The sequence below is a fragment of the Peromyscus maniculatus genome, chromosome 22 (assembly GCF_049852395.1).
Source record: "Peromyscus maniculatus bairdii isolate BWxNUB_F1_BW_parent chromosome 22, HU_Pman_BW_mat_3.1, whole genome shotgun sequence".
NCBI classification, from domain to species: domain Eukaryota; kingdom Metazoa; phylum Chordata; class Mammalia; order Rodentia; family Cricetidae; genus Peromyscus; species Peromyscus maniculatus.
In genome coordinates, this window is record NC_134873.1 from 23,477,292 (window position 1) to 23,497,650 (window position 20,359).

At 36.9% G+C, this 20,359-nt stretch overlaps 1 protein-coding gene across 46 annotated transcripts in view; it reads left to right on the plus strand.

Moving 5' to 3' along the window:
* The window catches only part of Pum2 (pumilio RNA binding family member 2), a 154,823-nt gene that overhangs the window by 106,742 nt on the left and 27,722 nt on the right, over positions 1 to 20,359 (plus strand). For 28 of the 46 annotated variants that reach the window (XM_076559813.1, XM_076559832.1, XM_076559850.1 and 25 more), the window contains 7 exons: positions 977 to 1,247; positions 1,472 to 1,565; positions 8,128 to 8,253; positions 10,678 to 10,820; positions 12,374 to 12,512; positions 16,575 to 16,718; positions 16,843 to 17,127. In XM_076559813.1, coding sequence (XP_076415928.1) covers positions 977 to 1,247; positions 1,472 to 1,565; positions 8,128 to 8,253; positions 10,678 to 10,820; positions 12,374 to 12,512; positions 16,575 to 16,718; positions 16,843 to 17,127 — 1,202 coding nt within the window. The remainder of the gene's footprint in view (positions 1 to 976; positions 1,248 to 1,471; positions 1,566 to 8,127; positions 8,254 to 10,677; positions 10,821 to 12,373; positions 12,513 to 16,574; positions 16,719 to 16,842; positions 17,128 to 20,359) is intronic. The other 18 variants (XM_076559840.1, XM_076559827.1, XM_076559839.1 and 15 more) reach the window with 3 other exon arrangements.

Here is a 20,359-nt window from a genome sequence, read left to right on the forward strand (position 1 = left end):
TTGTGGTTTGAATGTACTGTGAATGCATAGATCCTTAAAGCAGTATACTTGAAGTAAGGCTCCTGTATAAAATAGGTACAAGAGAAAGAGATAGATTATAATTTAGGAATAAACATAATGTAAAAAGAATGTTAGAAACACGAAGGATGTTGATACAAAGGGAAACCGGTGCTAAAATTTTAATCCAATATTAATGGATTTCTTGGGGAAGTTAAAGGAGAAGCTGTAGTAGGATCGAGAAATGTTGAGTTTTATTTTGTTTATATAGAATTTTTTTGTGTATACTGTATACTTTAAGTTTTGAAAAACTTCTATATTTACATTTCTTTTATTGTTTAAACAGAAACAACTTGATATAGTAAGTAAGGATGGTCTTTGGGTAGCTATTATACAGGGCTCTCAAGGAGGCTGGCTGGTGGATTGGGTGCTGCTTGCTTTCTTGCTCATTCTTTTAATTAGAACTATTCAGTCGTACATTCATTCTAATTAAGGAAGCAGGTCCAAAAGATCAAAGGATTTGCTCAGAAAACCTTAGAGTATTCATTCAGCCTTTTGTTTTAGTTGAGGCTTCTTTCAGTCATGAAAACCATAACCATAATGTCTGGTCAGTTTTTTGTTGGATAGATTTTTATTTTGAGTCTTGCCATATTTGTTATTTGTCTATTTTTCTTACTTAATTTTTGCCTACGATCTTAAGTTTCAGATAGCATAGTCCTAAGTTGTAATAATGCACATCTTATCTGTATGATTGAGTTATATGATATGCTATTCAAGTTGAGCAAGTAATAATATTAAAAATACTGAAACTATGTCAACTCTTAAGTAGTTATTAAATAGGAAAAAAACGTGAGAAATGGTTGATGGATCAGAAAACCTTTCTTTATATTTGGGGGACCATTTGTTTTTTCATACTGTACCATCTTACCCTTTGATTTGCTACTTTTACCCATAGTGCTTTTCTATTTTCTTCGTTTAGTCGTACTCCTGGAAGTCGTCAAGCCTCTCCAACTGAAGTAGTTGAGCGCCTTGGCCCCAGTAGTAATCCCCCAGAAGGATTGGGTCCTCTTCCTAATCCTACAGCTAATAAACCACTTGTTGAAGAATTTTCAAATCCTGAAACTCAGAATCTGGATGCCATGGACCAAGTTGGTCTGGATTCCTTACAGTTTGACTATCCTGGTAATCAGGTACCCATGGACTCTTCAGGAGCTACTGTAGGCCTTTTTGACTACAGTTCCCAGCAGCAGGTGAAGTATGCTTTTTATAGGAATCTCTTTAACATATAGGTATATAACCTGAAGTGCTGTGAATCATTAACATGAATGATAGGGGTTTTGACAGCGTTTATTAAAATATCATTTTAAGAAAGTTCTTCAAATAAGTTTAAAATATTCACAACTTTCTAATAAGAGTTGCAGTGTTTTGGTATGAATTTTGGTATTAATTTTGTATTAAATGTTTTCCCTGATAGCTCTTTCAGAGGACTAATGCACTAACAGTTCAGCAGTTAACTGCAGCTCAGCAGCAGCAATATGCATTAGCAGCAGCTCAGCAGCCACACATAGGTAAGTCTTTGTGAGTTACCCTTTTTCATTTCCTGATTTGGTGACATTTTGTTAATTTTGAAAACACCTTTAAAGTTGGTAGTAATAGATTGCATACTAAGGATTGAGTAATGGAGGGAATTATTTTTTATTTTATTTTTATTTTTTCATCATTGGTTAAATATCTGTAATTTAGACCTGCAGAATTGTTGGGTGAAGGCATTTGTCACAATACCTGACCCTAATTGAATCTTAATCCCCAGGAGAAGGAAGAGCACTAGCTCTACAGATTGTCCTCTGACTTCAGCATGTGCTATGGCATGAGAACACACCCACACATGTTAAAATTTGAAAATCTAAACTTAATAAAATCTTAGTTCCTAAGATTTTTCTCAGTGGGTAGTCGAGAATCAAATGTCCAGAAACAAAATGTTGTTATTTATATCTACTATCCTATCAGAATATTTATTTTTAGAATTACTCAAAAACAAGAATCCTAAGGAATTTCCTTTAAAATAGTTAACTTTTTTGACATCTAGTTCTAACTAATGTGAATTAACTCAATTGTATATTTATTATTGATAAAATTCAATCTTGGGTGCATGTTTTGTCTTTATTAGGATTAGCTTTGTCTTTGTTTCTTGTTTTTCCTATCAAGTACACATCTTCACTGTTTATTAATATAGATAAATCGTGCTAATAGCTGTTTGCTTTTTCCTTTCTCAGCTTTGAGTCTGACCCTTTTTCCTTATATGGAGTGAGAGTTTTAAGTGCAATATATTTGTGGGATTTTTTTTAAGGGTAATTATAGATTTGTGAAGTTTCAACCAGTATAGTGAATTCCCTCATACCCTTCTATTTAGTTTCTTCTAATCCTCCTCCTTAAATAATTGTAGTACATTAGCTGGGTGGTAGTGTAGCATGCCTTTATTCCCAGGTAGAGGCAGGGGATCTTTGTGAGTTCAAGGTCAACCTGGTCTACAGAGTGAGTTCCAGGATAGTCAGGACTGCACAGAGAAACCCTGTTTCAAAACAGGGGGAAAAAATAATTATAGTACATTAAAATGAGCAATATGACATTGATATTGTGCATATATAGTTTTGTAAAATTTTATCACTCTAGATTTGTCTAACTTGTTCATCTGATTTTGAATAAATTTGATTTATTATTTAGTTGGGAAAGTCTCAGGTGGTTTTTGTTGTTTTGCTTGTTTGTTTGGTGCTGGGAATTGAATTTAGAGTCTTTCATGTGATCCCTAGGTATCTCACACTGAGCTGGATTTCCAGCCCACAAGTGCTCTCTGTAAGGACTGACTTGTTTCTTTTCCCTCAAATTTGTATTGTCCTGTGTTAGTGCTGCTAAGGCTTCGTAGGAATTTTTTACTTTGGGTTTTTACAAGGATAGATGCATTTATTGTTTTTTTCTAATTGCAGTATCCACCATTCTGGCCTTGTTTCTTTCTCTGGGCCTCCTTTATTCATGTGTTTGCTCATGTGTTTGTTATTCATATTGTCATTCATTCGTTCTCTTACTGTTGAAAATGTACTGGTTTTTGGAGGTTTTTTTTTTTTTTTTGGTTTTTCGAGACAGGGTTTCTCTGTGTAGCTTTGCGCCTTTCCTGGAACTCGCTTTGGAGACCAGGCTGGCCTCGAACTCACAGAGATCCGCCTGGCTCTGCCTCCCAAGTGCTGGGATTAAAGGCGTGCGCCACCACCGCCCGGCTTGGAGGGTTCTTTTTGATATGAACTTCGGAATCATCTAATCTGCTTCCAGAATATGAGATTGGATTTTAGAAATATACGTAGGAAAAATTAACATGGCATAAATTACCCTTATTAATGAATGCAAACTGTCATTCTTTTGTTCAAATCTAGTGGTCATGGGGTGCAGCTCAGCTCAGTTGGTAAAGTGCCTGTCCTAGGTTTGATTCCCACAGTTTCTTTTCTTTTAAAAAAATTTCAATATTTGTCTTTCTTTAGGTGTATGTGGGTCAGTTAGTGTGAGCATGTGCTTGTAAATGCCCTTGGAGCACATGAAAGGGTATCAGATTCCCTGGAGCTGGTGTATCCTGTACAAGATCAGTAAACATTTAACTGCTGAGCTAATCTATACAGTCCTTAATCCTCAATTCTAAGGGTCATTTATATATAAGTGAAATCAGTCTCTTGTGTTTTGCAGTTGTCAAGTTTTTGTTACTACAATACTTGCTTTAATGAAATAATTTTAAGAAATGCTTTTTGTGTGTCAGAGTTCATTCAGTAGTTGATGTTTATTGAATTTATTGAATTTATTGAATTTAAATGATCTGAAACCATTTTGACACACTTGGAAACCTGAATAATTTGAACCTTTTTCTAAGGAAATAAAAGATATCAGACTTGATTTCACATGTTTTGTTTTCTTTTGAGACAGAGTTTCTCTGTGTAACAGTCCTGGCTGACCTGGAGTTTGCTCTATAGACCAGGCTGGCTTTGAACTCAGAGATTTGCCTGCCTTTGTCTCCTGAGTGCTAAGATTAAAGGCATGGGCCACCACCATACAGCTTCATCAAAGGGACTTCATCAAACTTTTTCTATAGAAGGGGAAATACAGCAAATACTTTAAGCTTTTCAGTCCATATGGTCTCCGCTAGTTACTCCACTGAAGTAGCATGAAAGTTGTCATAAGTTATACATAATAAGGATAATGGTTTTTAATATAACTCATGGGTTCCTAAGTTAGCATTTCTTCTTTTGCATGTTCATTTTTTTTTTTTTCCTAAACATCTAGAAATTATAGAACAGCTGTTTGGTTTTGTTTTACAAAAATAAGTAGCAGGCCAGATTTGGCCCACTTAAAAGTAGGTTAGAAATAAGTATTATATGCAACTTTAAAAAACAAAAAAACAAAAAAACAAATAGACACTATACATAGAGAACAGATGTTTGTAGACGAATTTTTGAATGGTCTTACTAAATAAAAAACACGGAGCCAAATATAGGAGTGAAAGACTTAGAGATCAGGGAAATAGGAATAGCCACCAGCCAGCCTTACTTCACCAGCTCTGCAGCTTCTAAATGCAAGCTACTTTTCCTGTCTTAGCCGCGCCTTTATTGCCTTGCTGTTCTGCCCTCTTATTGGCTATCTTAGCCCAGCTACCTCACTTCCTTGTCACTGCCTGTCTATACAGACCTCCAGGTCTCTATGGTTGGTACTGGGACTAAAGGCATATGCCACCATGTTTGGCTCTGTTTTCTAGTGTGGTCTTGAACACACAGAGACCCTTTCTGCTAGCTAAGTGATAGAATTAAGGACATGGGCTACCACTGCCTGACTTCTATGTGTGCTTACTTAAAATGGCTTCCTATTTCCTCTGATTTCCAGGCAAACTTCATTAAAGCACAAATAAAATATCACCACACTTGTTTTATTTTTTTATGTTTGTCTCAGAAAAATGAAAGTAGGAAATTAGTAAAGCTAAAGTGTAAAATGCAGACTATATTTTTTGTTTGTTTTTCTTTGCTTTTGGTTTTTTTTTTTTCTTTTAAGACTTATTTATTTATTATGTATACAATGTTCTGTCTGAATATATGCATGCAGGCCAGAAGAGGGCACTGGATCTCATTACAGATGTTTGTGAGCCACCATGTGGTTGTTGGGAATTGAACTCAGGACCTCTGGAAGAGCAGCAGGTGCTCTTAACCTCTGAGCCATCTCTCCAGACTTGTTTTTGGTTTTTTGAGACAGAGTTCTGTGTAGTTTTGTACTATTTCTGGGTCTGTAGACCAGGCTGGCCTCGAACTCACAGAGATCCACCTGCCTCAGCTTCGCGAGCGCTGAGATTAAAGGTGTGCGCCACTGCCGCCCAACTTTGCTCAACTATATTAAAATCTTTATTTATGGTGATTAAAAGTACAGTATTTGGTTTAGGAAATACAAGTCTATCAGATAAGAACACTTATAAATAGGCATGTGCTTGTGTGTTTAGGGAGAGTTATACAATCTTAACAAATCATTTCTTGTGTACTGTGTTGCATGGAGGAGTGAGGGGTTAAACTTGGATTTGCAGGCTTGGCAGCAGGTACCTTTACCCACTGAGATAGCTTGACACTCAATCCAACTTGCTAAGTAGCCAAGGGTGACCTTGACTTCTGGCCCACTTGCCTCCACTTCCCAATGTTGAAATAGACATGTGCCACCATGCCAGATACCAATTATAATCCTAGCAATGAATAAAAGTGCTTATTTGGAAATAGCCTGGGAATAATTGAGTCTCCTTTTTTCTTGGATTGAAAATTTTAATTAAAAAGTAAGATTTACGAAATATGGCACATTTGGCCAGAGTTAAACTGTCTGCTTTTGCTTATTTCAATGTTTTACTGATCAGGTTGATTACAAAATTGATAGGTTCCTCTTTTGGCAAGTTGTAAGTAGCATAAATAATTTTGTGATAAAGCTGTAAAGTGTATTTTAGAAAGTAAGCCTACCTTTTCAATTTCTTTTTTAGTGGCTTGAGTAAAGCACCAATACTTGTGTATAATTTTCTATTCCTATAATAATTAAATCCAGACTAGATGAACCAGGGAGAACCTAATTTTTTTAGACTTTATTATTGTCTGTGTCACATACATGTGTGTGTACATGAGTGCCTACGGAGGCTGAAGTGAAATGCAGTTGTGAGATGCTTGATGTAGGCTCTGGGAACTGAACTTGGTTCCTTTGCAAAAATCAGTTTGTACTCGTAATCACTGGGGCGTCCAGCTCCAACCAGAGAGGAATCTTGGAAACTTTGACCCAGGGCAGAGTTGAGCATGTGACTCTGAGCAAATGATGTTAAGTATAAGAATATTCCTGAACCTGCATTTTAATTAATTTCTTTGCAAAAAGCTCTTTTTTAAGAAAATGGCTGTGTTGCATCTGGGCATGAAATTGTGTGGATCGCAGCCTATATATTTTTTTGTTTAGTTTTTTCGAGACAGGGTTTCTCTGTGTAGTTTTGGTGCCTGTTCCGGATCTCGCTCTGTAGCCCGGCTGGCCTTGAACTCACAGAGATCTGCCTGGCTCTGCTTCCCAAGTGCTGGGATTAAAGGCGTGCACCACCACTGCTTGTCTGCAGCCTATATCTTTAAAAATTAAGCCTGTTATGAAAGTAATAGAAAAATTGAGCATAACAGAATATAAGTGCATTGGAATTTTACAAGGGTAATCCTAAGTACAGGAGGCTGGGTGTGTGTGTATGGGGTGTGTGTGTGTGTGTGTGTGTGTGTGTGTGTGTGTGTGTGTGTGTGTGTGTGTTAGTTATACTGTTTATATGTAGACTTTACATTCTTTGGAAATAAATCTTTAAAATTTGAAACTAGTAGTGTTTATGAGCATTTTCAGAATCTCTTTAGACTTATTCTAAAACCTAGCCGGACATAGTGGGGCACACCTTTAATCCCAGCCCTTAGCAGGCAGTAGCAGACAAATATCTCTGTGAGTTCAGTGCTAGCCTGGTGTACATAGAGGGAGTTTGGGGACAGTCAGGACTATGTAGAGAAACCCTGTCTCATCAAAAAACAAACAAACAAACAAACAAACAGAAAAACAACAACCAAAAACATAACAGCCACCATCATCATTATCCATCATCATCTAAAGTTGGGTCTCTATTGATAAGAATACCAAATAAAATAGTTTTTGATCATTTTTGTATTTTACTTAATCTGTATGTACTTATATTAAATTCAGAAATAGACTTAAAATCATTCTCTTTTAAATTCTTAAAATCCTTTTTGGTTTTTTTTTCAAGACAGGGTTTCTCTGTAGCCTTGAAACCTGTCCTGGAACTCATTCTGTATATCAGGCTGGCTTCGAACTCAGAGATCCACTTGTGTGTCTCCTGAGTGCTGCGATTAAAGGTGTTAAGATTTCTTGTTTTCACATTACCTTGAGGACAAAGTCCAGACTACTTAGGACGAGCCTGGAAACTCGTGATAGATCTTGTGGGTATAGTTCCAGCTCTACTTAATTTTACTCTATAAGTTGTTTATCTCACCAACCACTCACAGAGTTTGTTAGATACAACTTTTCTCTGTGCTAATAAAACACATTCAGCTATATTTTCATTGGTAAGTTACTTATTTTCCTGTCATTCGTCACTGAGTTCCTAGCTCAAGTGTGCTAAAAGTTTGAGAAACAACTACTGAATAATAATAGATCTAGATTCAAGCACTTACTGTTTATTTGAGGCAGGGTTCCACTGTGTAGCCCTAATGGTCCTGGAACTCACTATATAGACCAGGCTGGCCTTGAAATCAGAGATCTGCCTGCTCTGCCTCTTGAGTGCTGGCTTAAGGCTTGAGCCACCACTGCCTGGCTACTGTGTATTTATTAACTGACACTATACAATCATTTCATAATTTAATATCACTTCATTTCATACTTGAGTATCTATAAAGGTCCTATAAAACAGCTGGTGTTACCTGTTCTGTAAATGGAGTTATTCAGTAAAAAATTGAACCCTTATCCATGGTCCCACTCCAGATTCAGAATAGAAATGTTTTTACCTAGTGCAGAAACACTTTACATTTTATTTATTATTTCTCACCCTTTTAAATATAGCTGGTGTATTCTCAGCAGGCCTTGCTCCAGCTGCATTTGTGCCAAATCCATATATTATTAGTGCTGCTCCTCCAGGGACCGACCCGTATACTGCAGCAGGATTGGCTGCAGCAGCAACATTAGCAGGTAACTTGTTGTTCATCATTGTTACTTGTTATGAATTTAGTTTTAATCTTGATGTAAGTTTTATTTTTTGTCTGAGTAGTTTGACATTCCTCTGAGAAACTACTATATTGTCAAAAATAAACTGAAATTTGCAGGGAGTTAGGTTTTTTTTTTCAACTACACTATTACAGAGCAGCAGCATGGCTGCAATAACTTTTTCATCTCTGTGTATAGTTGGTTTATATTTGTAGTTTGTAGCTTAGAAATCCTACAGTGTGGACCATACAACTTCATTTAAATAACTGATCCCAATACTCCAAAACAAAGTGACATTATTTTTCAGAAAATAATCTAGCAGTAGGTGAAACTCTTGAAAAGAATGCATATCTAAAAGTTTCTTAAGCATTACAAGCAAACTGGGGTGCAAAGGGTGTGGAAGACAATTGACTGAAGTTGTCCCTTCTAGCCAAAGCTGTATTAATTGCTTAAGTTAAGAGAAACAGACGCTAGTTAAGTGCAGTCTGACAGAATAATTTGCTGGTTGTGTGTAAAGTCATTGGGGGAAGTTTGGTTTTAGGTTGAATTGGCTACAGATACAGAAATGAGTTCAGTCCTTAAGCATGCTTTATATTGATTTATAGAGGCAAGAATGTGTTGAGGTCATTCTTGGGTTCACTTGCATGAGTGTGCTGGTGGACTTGGCACTTCTCCATTTCAGAGATATCTTCCATGCAGTGATTGTCACCAGTTAGGACTATTGAACAGTCCCATCTTTTTGTGGGTATTGATAACTTTCAAACTTAAGACATTGCTTTAAAAAAATGAGAGAAAAAAAGCTAATTTCAAATTCTTATTTGCTGTCTTAATTTAGACTAGACTGAAAAAATCTGTACCACATAATTCTATAAGGATGTGCAGTTTTCTGGTGCCATTTAATTGAATATTAGTATGTTAATGTTAGTAGATGTGTGTGTATATATGTACATTTATCTATAGGACTGAAAAAAGAAACTTCAAGGGATCATTTAGTACATGCTGCACAGTTAGCTTAGATCTTTTAGCACCATGAGTGTTCAGTAGAAATGTAATATAAGCCAGAAAATACAGCTCACCAATTTTTCAGATGGCTATAATATAAAAGAAAAGGAACAAAGTAATTTTCTAACATTCTTCACTGTAGTTTGTGTTCAAATCACTATCATTAGAAATATATTTTGCCTTTAAGTTTATAAGAGATTTTCATTTTAATAATTTGGTCTTTTATGCTGAGCTTTATTTTCTTCTAAACTAGGAGAGTTTGGCTTTTTAAAGTAAACAGGTTAATTGTCCTAATTTGTTTTGACATGATTTTAGGACATTCGCTGTTGTCTGTCACAAATTAGGACATTGACTCATTTCCTTTTTGGTGGACTCGTCTTTTGTTCTATGTAATCTATATCATCAAATATCAAGTAGAGCAGAAACAGTCCATTTAAATTTTCCGAGGTTGCTTTCTTCCTTTTTTTGGTTTTTCAAGACAGGGTCTCTCTGTGTATTCATGGCTCTACTAGAACTCACTCTGTAGACCAGGCTGGCCTTGAACTCACAGAGGCCCATCTGCTTCTGCCTCCCAAGTGTTGGGATTAAAGGTGTACACCACCACCGCCAGACCTAGTTTGTTTTCTTTACCCTTATTTTCTTTCTTTGAATCCTCTAGTTCTTGTCCTGACTACTAGTCTCATTTTCCTGACCACGTAAATACTGTTATCTTGTTTGTTTTTGTACGATTCTCAATTGCTTGTAAGGAGGGTGACTAATTCTGTTTCAAGTTGGGAAAATGTCGTTAAACCACAGGCTTACAGTTCAAATATTGTTGTTTCTTGTAAGCTTGTTCACTAGGTTTTTTTACAAAGTAAAAATTAATAATTTTAAATCACAAAAAAATACTCTTTTTCAACTAATGAATTATCTTTAAGAAGCCTTACAGTTTTATGGTATCTAATGTACTACCATTTTATCTGTGTCTATACCAGACGCATACATTGGCAGTTCATACATGTGAATGTTTAACTCATTTCCTTGGTAGCCTTCACTGCTGTCATGAATGTTCTAGTCTTTGACAATCAGTAAGGATTAAGCTGGGTATGGAGATAAATACTTGCGAAACTGAGGCAGGACGTTATGAGTTTGAAACCAGTTGGCTACAAACTAAGTCTGTTTATAAAAAAAATAATAAAACCACACAAGCCCATACCAGAATGCTGCTACTGTGTCTTAATAGAATCAGAACAAGTGTGGAGTAGCAGGTGTGGGAAAGGAGAAAGATGACAAGGATATGGTCAGCTCCTGATGACAAGGATATGGTCAGCTCCTGAGTCTTAGGCCTGTCTCCTTTAATAATAACTGATCTTGTATATAAAATCTAGTGACTGTTTTTTTTCGTTTGGTGGGGCATGTGGGGTTTAGGTCCAGCAGTGGTTCCACCTCAGTATTACGGTGTTCCATGGGGGGTGTATCCAGCCAATTTATTTCAGCAGCAAGCTGCGGCTGCGGCAAACAACACAGCCAACCAGCAAGCAGCATCACAAGCTCAGCCTGGACAACAGCAGGTAGGCCTCTCCATGAAATGATAACCTGAGAAGTCTCTAAATTCTCTGAGTATGTCTGTCCCCTCAGTAGATAGCATGGTACTTAGTATACATGCATAACTACTTATTGATGTTTGTTTTTATATTCTGATCATCATTATCTTGCTTTCTTCAAATGTCCAGCAATTTTAAAACTTAATTTCATCACTTTTTAAAAAGACGAACACCCTTAGTCCCATCACTCAGGAGGCAGAGACAGTAGATCTTTGTGAGTTAGAAGCCACCCGGTCTACAGAACAAGTTCCAGGATAGCCAAAAAAACAAACAAAATCCAAAAAGAGCTGCTAATAAACTTGAAGTGGTGGTAAATGTCTCTAATCTCCATCACTGGGAAGCTGAGGCATGACAATCATGAATCTTTGGCCAGCCCATCATGAATAATGAGAAACAACAAAATAGACATTATTAATGTCTATATCAAAGAGCTTGCTCTTTTAATTATCTTCAGATGTTTATAATGCCATTTTGTTTAGTAAGAGGAGACAAATATAAGTGCTTTACATTTTCAAACAAAGTATTTATTCGAGTTTTTGACAGGTTCTTGCTATATAGCCATGGAAGGCCTCAAACTCCAAGAGATCCTCCTATCTCTGCCTCCAGAGATTATCTTATTTCAGGGATTTGCAGAAATTATCATAATAAATGTAAACACATTGTTGGTAAATATGAAAACTCTGGCTCCATATTCATCTTCTACAAAAGCAACTTAATAAATACCTTGTTACTTGCATGGTAGCTAGTTTTTGCTATGAATTTTCTTTAATTTTTTAAGTGATAGACATGCTCTGTAGAAGCTATCATTTAGCTCAGTCATTGTATATCATATATCATTTAATAATTTCTTATAATCCATATCTTTGGCCAGATATATGTTGCTGGAGAGGAAAGGAGGGAGAACTTAGATTGACTCCACTCTGCCCTGAATTATGTGGATATTTGTAAAATATATTATTAATTTCATCATGATTGTGTTGCTTTATATTTTTCACACTGAGATTTCATGTTGAAATGAGCTAATGTTCTCTGGAATCCAAAATTTAGAGGGTTTTTTGTTGTTGTTTTGGTCTGGTTTGGTTTTGTTTGTTTTTGTTGTTTGCTTGGTTTTTTGGGGTTTTTTGTTTGTTTTTTGAGATGGGCATCACAATCTCAAAGACGAATCATAATTTCCTTTACATTTATCATGTTTCAGTTTTCAGCCTTGGAAAATAATTGTAATAAATAAGATTTAGCCATTTCCTCTTTAGTCAGATCTTTAAAAAAAAAAAAAGTTTCTTAGTAAGGCATAAATATTAGAAGTGACTTTTACCCAAAGATGTAGAACCTCCATGTTTATTTATAGATAGTTACAGTTAAAAACTAGTAGTGGGTTTATTATGATAGAAATCATAACTTTACATGATGAATTTACATTTCATTCTTCAGCGAATATCTAAAATCCACTTGTGATATGTACAAGGTTGTCTGAGATGAATTTGTTATTCTATTGCTTTAAGAGAGTCATTTGTCCTTTCTAGGTTCTTCGTGCTGGAGCAGGTCAGCGTCCTATTACTCCCAGTCAGGGCCAGCAAGGGCAGCAAGCAGAATCACTTGCAGCAGCTGCAGCTGCAAACCCAACTTTGGCTTTTGGTCAGGGTCTTGCTGCAGGCATGCCAGGTATATAAGTAGTTTGGGGAGTTGGGTTTTGCTTGATTGAGTGGTTGGTGGAGGTGGGGGGCAGAGCTCAAGATTGAAAATGTTAAATGAAAAGTGATGAACTCGGAATCTTGGAAGCTTTGCCTTCTTGATAATATATTATTTAAAACCCAGATCCAGATACTAATACTTGAAATCAAATGTTTTTATTTTGTGAGACCCAATTGTGGGAATGACAAGAGTATATCAGAATTCTCAACACAGCTTCTTTCTTTTTTTTATTGTGGTGTGAACCACCGTGTCTTTTCACCTCAACTAATATAACCTCTCACATTCTAAGAGGCCCTTCTCCCAGCTCATTCTAGATTGACAAGTTGACAACTAAAATTGTTAGTATCACGTGTAATTATCCAATATCAGGGAAATTAACCTTTCACAAAAAGCCATAAGAAAGAACTGGGAAGATGGCTTGGTGATTAAAAGAGCAGGTTGCCCCTCTAAAGGTCCCTGGTTTGATTCCCAGAACTCATGGTGTCTCACTACCATGTAGTTTGAGTTCTAGGACATCCAACATCCTCTCCTGGCATCTGCTGGCACCAGGCAGGTACATGGTACCCAGACATACATGCAAACCAATACCTGGACACATTTTAACAGAAAAAGAGCAATCTGTAGAATCTCATGTGAATAAACTGGAAATTGTGTACTGAATAAATTTGCATTTTTATGTCCGTCTTTGCTGTAAATAGTAGGTCTATTACAAAAGTAATACAGCTCCTTTTTTCCCAATATAGCTCACATCTATTCTCAACAGATACTTTTAAGAATCCAGTCACCTTTTTCTTTCCATCCAGGCTCCAGTAGTTCATCTTTCCTTCTTTCCTGCCCTAACAGAGGTTTTGTCCTTAGACCCTGTTTACAGGATGTCTAGAATGAAAGACAATCAGATGATCCATTCTTCTTCTCATGATTGATTCTCTAGTGGTTTCCTTCTTTTCTGAGTAAAAGTCTTCAGTCCCTACAGTGGGCTCTTAAGATTGGTGTCCTCTTCTTGCCCAGTTGACTAATTCTTCATCCCTTACCTGGTTTCAGCGTTATTAGAGGCTTACTCTCTGTTCCACTGTTGGGAGAACACATCTTATGGAAATCTTTTTGGCTTGTCCTATATTTCTTTGGCGTTTTTTGTCATATGACAAAAGTGAGATTTTTTTTTACTTATACCTTAAAATCATTGACCCTGCTGTCACTACCTAGTGCTACTAATATATTCTGTCTTTAGTTTCTTTCTCTTCAGTACTTAAAACTCTTAGGAATATTCTTTCACTTTTAAAAAGACTTTATTTGTTACCTATTAGTATTTATTACCTGTGTATACAGGTGTCCATGGAAGCCAGAAGGGGTGTAACTCCTTGGAACAAGAGTAACAAACATGTCTGAGTCCTTCCACCTGGGTTAGATCTGACCTTGGGTCTTCTGATAGACAAGCTTGTACTTCCAGCTGCTCAGCCCTCTCTCCTGCCTCTTTCCTACTTACTGTTTAGTCTACTCTTGGTGGTAGAAAAGACTTTCCTTGGGAGCAAAGATGTTTCTTTTAATTGTTCCTCCTACCTGACATAATGGTAGTTACTCAATAAATAGGTCAGGTGGTAAGTGTGTGGACAATATGTTGGGAATGAGATGGAGGAAGAAAAACATGACCCAAGGAAACAACAGTACATCCTGTGGTGATAAGCAACATGTCCTTATTTCCAGAAATTGTTTTGGTTTTCATTTTGGAAACCTTTTGGAAAGTTTTGAGGACGGGTGTGATAGCAAATTGGTTATTATATTAAAAGATAAGGAGCTTAAAATTATAACGATGAGCCGGGCGTTGGTGGTGCACGCCTTTAATCCCAGCACTCGGGAGGCAGAGCCAGGTGGATCTCTGTGAGTTCGAGGCCAGCCTGGTCAACAGAGCGAGATCCAGGACAGGGACCAAAACTACACAGAGAAACCCTGTCTCAGAAAACTGGGAAAAAATTACAACGATGAGATAAGGGACATGGCACCCGTCCAGTTGGACAGGAGTGGTGATCAAAGAATGGGTGAATTTGAGAGATTTGACAGGGTCAAGTGAACAGGTCTTACAGGAAATGACTGTCTAAATTGCTATTGGGAATTTATATACATCATTTAAAATATAGTTTAATGTTTTTTCTACAGAGAATTTGTAGCCCAGTATCCAAATGAGGTATCTTTTTTTAAAATTTCTTCATTAATTGAGGCGTAGGTACAAGTGTGTAGAGGTCAGAAGACAACTTCCACCGCTTGTGGTTACAGGATAGAGCTCAGGTCATCGGCCTGGCACCTTTACTTATTTGCTGAGCCATTTTGCCAGCTGGACCATAATGCTTTTGAGTGGGAGTACTCTTTGAGTCTTGAATTGAGCACCGTTGTGTGTACCAGAGAGAACTATTGGCTGACATTTACATCTTGAGATGTGAAAGCATTGGTCTTAATGGTAAAGTGTTTTTCCCAGCAGAGTTCATTAGCATGAACTGAATTTGCCTCATGTTTGAAGCCTCTTTGTTAATTGTTTTTGCATGATTGAGATAAAATACAGTTCAGAACTCTATTTTCCTGTAATTTGGTATGTTCTGTGTTTTTAAAACTAAGCACACGCCTGTAATCCCAGCACTCAGGTGGATCTCTGTGAGTTCGAGGCCAGCCTGGTCTACAGAGCTAGTCCAGGACAGGCTCCAAAACTACAGAGAAACCCTGTCTCGAGAGAAAAAAAAACAAAACTAAGCGCATGAACAGTTGGTTGTTGATACATATTTCACAGATAGTTGTCAGGCTCTTGTTACTGTGTAAGGCAAGTCTTCCTCAGCCTCAGTTCTACGAGAAAATTAAACCTTTTTGCCCCAAAATACCTTGTTTTTTTTTTTTGGTTTTTTGAGACAGGGTTTCTCTGTGTAGCTTTGCGCCTTTCCTGGAACTCACTTGGTAGCCCAGGCTGGCCTCGAACTCACAAAGATCCGCCTGCCTCTGCCTCCCGAGTGCTGGGATTAAAGGCGTGCGCCACCACCGCCCGGCACCAAAATACCTTGTTAATCATGGTTAAAGTTTCTCCAGTGCTACTAGAGCAGTACTTATTATGTGCTGTCCTTGGGAAGATTAACAAAATTGTCACATGAGTGATTTTTGTGTGTTTTGGTTCAGAGGAAGCATTCCCTTGAGAGAAGCTGCTTAGAGGTGAATTTCACTTTCCTGTATTTTTGAGTTATGTGAAAATGTTATCTGCCTCATCCACAAGGCTACAATAAAACTAATGCCTGTATGAGAATCTTCACAAGTAGACTTTTAGTGATTTTTAAGTTATCTGTTCAGGTTATATTTAAGAAAATTTCTTAAATCCCCCCCCCCCCCCCCCCGTGGGTGGGGGTTGTTGAAACAGGGTCTCTCTACATGTCACTATGGCTGCCCTAGACCAGGCTGGTGTCTGAACTCACAAAACTTTAAAAAATATATTTATTTTTATTATATGTATGAGTGATTTGCCTACATGGATGTTTTAGATCCCTTGAAATTGCTCGTAAGCTGCTATGTAGGAGTTGGGAACTGAACCCATGTTTTTTGCAACAATAGTGTGTGTTCTTAGCCTCTGAGCCATGTTTCCAGCTCCCACATTTTAAGATATTAAAGCTTGCAAGTGAAATTCTAAGGGAATATTGATAATGAGGCACTTGGTCTAAAATTTACATGATAAGCTTTTTTATAGACTCACCCATGTCTTTCAATCCACTGTCTTTGTAACTGACTATATGGTGATAGTTTTCTAATATTGAGTTGTTGTGAGTTGTTGGTAGTCTATAGCTTCTGTTTTAAGGACAGTAACTCTGTCCATAATGTGTAAGTAAAAGATACTGCTGATAAAACTACTTCTGAGAATGTTCACCTGTGTTTTTCAGTGGTTGGTATTCAAAAGTTTGGTAGTAATAGTATGAAACAGCTGACAAAACATAGATATAAGGGAAAGTAGATATTGATGTTTTCTGCAGTAAAGTGTTTTCATTAATAAAGACTCATTTTGATGTTATCTAGGCTATCAAGTACTAGCTCCAACTGCCTATTATGATCAGACTGGTGCCTTAGTGGTTGGCCCTGGAGCAAGAACTGGCCTTGGCGCTCCAGTACGGTTAATGGCTCCAACACCTGTCTTAATTAGTTCAGCGGCAGCACAGGCTGGTAAGTATAGCTGACATTTTTAGAGGTGATATTCTTCTGGAGTTTAATTTTTTTTAATTAAATATGTATATTTAAATATTCTTTTCTGGGTAGTTTTAAGAAGTATCTGAAATTTATTTTGCAGCAGCAGCAGCAGCTGGGGGAACTGCAAATAGTCTTACAGGCAACACAAATGGTCTGTTTCGGCCAATTGGCACTCAGCCACCGCAGCAGCCGCCGCAGCAGCAGCCAAGCTCTAACCTGCAGTCGAATTCATTTTATGGCAGCAGCTCTTTGACTAACAGCTCCCAGAGCAGCTCTTTGTTTTCTCACGGGCCCGGCCAACCTGGAAGTGCATCTCTTGGCTTTGGAAGTGGTAGTTCTTTGGGAGCTGCTATAGGCTCAGCCCTCAGTGGATTTGGCTCATCAGGTAAGTTTGTTTTAAAAACAAGTGTACTTTGCTAAGTGTACCTGAGGCATTTGAGTTTTTAATATAAAGATAAGCAGTAATAACAGTGTACGAGGGATAGGAATAAAGTGTGGGGCTTTTAGTTTAATTTCACAGAATTCCTGTCAATCTTTCAAGCATTTAGAAATGTTTAGCTTAGTTTAGCAGTCCATCCTCCCCTGCCCCCAGCTTAAGAATTTTAATACTCTAAATTTTGCTCATCACTGGCTCTTCCTTATTCTCCATAGTGTTGGAGAAGGCAAATACGTTGCCATCTAAAATATGGATAACTTAAAAACAAAAATACTCAAATTGGGTGGTGCTCAAATTAGGTTTGGGTAGCTGATTATGATTTTCTCTAGTTGCCATAACTTCTAAATAATTATTGAAACACTCTAAACAGTCCCTTAAGAAACAACCAATATACTTAAATAATCTAGCCTTTTTCATTGTAGTTAATCTAATAGATTGTCTCTACTTAGCTTAAGAAATCATAATTTTAAAACACCTTCACAATAGGTAAGAACAGCTTACCCTAATTATGTTGATAAAATTGGTGGCCTTCAAGAGGGCACAAATATGAATTTGAACTTCAAGGGATTTTTTTAATAATCTAAAGTCCTTAACATTTATATTTAATAACTCTAAAATCCTTAATACTCATTTTCCATCTTTTTTTTACACTTCACATTCTTTTCTGATGTGGAAAATGACAAAACTGGGTCTTTGGATGTAGCTCAGTTGGTAGAGTGCTTGCTTGTTTAGCATGCACAACGCCCTAGATTTCATCTCTAGCACAGCATACAGTGGATGTGGTGATAAAGATTCAGAATTCCAGTACTTGAGAGGTAGAGATGTCAGAAGTTCAGGGTCATACTTAGTTACATAGTGAACTTGAGACCAACCTAGCTACATGAGGCCCTTGTTCTCCTCACAGAAAAGAAAATGGCAAAACTAATGCAGTGCTAATTATCAGTACTTGCCATTTTTCTGATATCTTCTGAACTTTTAATATTCATCTCTGTAGTAGAAATGACCTAGAACAAATATAAAATTGTAGGGAATAAAAGGCACCTTCAGTTCCAAAGAAATATAATAAAGGAGTGCCATACTTGCCTACAAAATTTTCTAAATAATGAGCACAGCTTAGGGCAAATCTAGCTTGGAGATTGTATTCACTTGGTTTTTGTTGTTGTTTTGTTTTCTTTTATGTGTATGGGTGTTGCGCCTCCATGTATGTCTTTGCACCACATGTGTGCAGTGCCCCCAGAGGCCAGAAGAGGGCGTCGGACCTCTGGGCCTGGAGTTAAGAGTTGATTGTGAGCCACCATGGATGCTGGGTTTCCTCTGGAAGAGCAGCTAGTGTCCTTAGACCCCAAGCCAACTCTACTGCCCAGTCCTTGAAATTTTCTGCTTATTTCATTCCTTTGAAGTTGGTTATCTTAATGTCCAAGTGATGCAGTCCTGTGAGACTTAGTCGTTAATTCTAACCCAGTTGAGATATTATCTCCAAAGAATCCTAAATACTCTGAGCAAAACTGAGAGAAAATGCAGCTTAAAATAGACGTCCTGGACACAACACATAGTTTCTAAACTGTAGGTGTTGTCCCTTACTATCCTTGGGAGTGGTAGTGGGGAACAGCTTTGATAAACTGCATATTCCTTTCTCTAATACATGTTACCGATGCTCTGGTGCAGATTTCTAGGTCATCTACTCAATTCTATCAGATTCCCATTTGTCTTAGTGAGGAATTTCCCCTTATTTTAAGACACTGGTCTCAGAACTAACCTTCATGCCTCTCACTTTATTCTGATACCTTGTTCGGGAAATAGCCATTTTACTTGCTTTTAGGAACAATAAGACTAGCACATAGCTCAGCGTTGGAACAGTTGTCTAGCGTGCATTAGGCCCTGGGTTCAATTCCCGGCACCGTGTAAAAGTGAAATAAAAAAATTAAATTAATAATTAAAAATAGGAGGCCTTACACTTGACACCTGTAACTGCTTCAAGTTTCATCTTCACCGTTTTTTTGGACATTTTGTGAGCGTCCATTCAAGTGCTATACATACCTATTATTAAAACAAATGTCACGCAATTTCATACGTAAGTGGAATCTAAAATACATAGTAATTTGTTTTTACATAGATTTTTCTTACCATTATGATAGTTTTCTTGTTGAATAGTATTAAATACTTCAATTTATAATACAGTTGGCCAGGGAGTGGTAGCCACTGTAATGTAACAATTAAACCATCCTTTCCATGACCTGTTATTTCTAGAGTGATATTTTAGTTGAAAGTTTGTGATGTAATATTTCATGCATAGTTGATGAATGAGTAATGATTTCAGCATTTGTCTAGCTTCTAAGTATTTTAAGTATATTTTGTTTGTCAGTGTTGCAGGTAAATTACATACAGAGCTAAATTTAAAGTGCTTTATGTCTTGAAGTAATTTGACTTTTTAAAAAATTAGTCTTAATTTTTTTAAAAATATTTCCTTTTTTATAAAAATATTTGCATGTATCATAACCAGTTTCTTTTGGTTATTTGGCAAAGGAATGATAATGCTGTTCCTCTTAGTAGAGAGCTGGTGTCTTTTTCCTTATTGGATAAATTGATTACTAAAATAGTTATGGTAGATAAATACAATATATAATAAATGTTTCAAGCAATCACTTTGACAGTGTCCTTTTAAATTAGCATATTTGATAATAGTATATATTGACAATTTTTCCAACATCGACGCAAAAAGACTTATTATATTAAGGCTTAATTTAGATTTACTATTAAAGTGCATATAGCTTCCTTTCAGATTCTAATTCTCATATGTAAGGTCTTAAGATGGAACTTGTCCATAAGTCATGGCCAGGGTTTAGAAACTGCATTGGATGTTACAAAGTCAAATGTCGCAGTATCTTGCGTGGTGCAGTGTCATTACTCCCCACCCCCACCCCCACCCCCTTTTTTTCTGTGTAGGTATTTGATTTTGACCAAAAAAACCCTGATTACAGGGTTCCTCTCTGTGTTATAAGCTCAAACTTGGTTTGCTTATTTGTGTTTTCTAATTGTTTTCCTTGATACATACCGTGTATGACCTCCTTATATATGGCTTGGGATATAAAAACCAAGATTTAATAGACTTTACAATTCCTTGAAAATTGGCATATTGGTCCGAATATAGAGCTTGTCCTTATAAAACCTTATTTATCACATT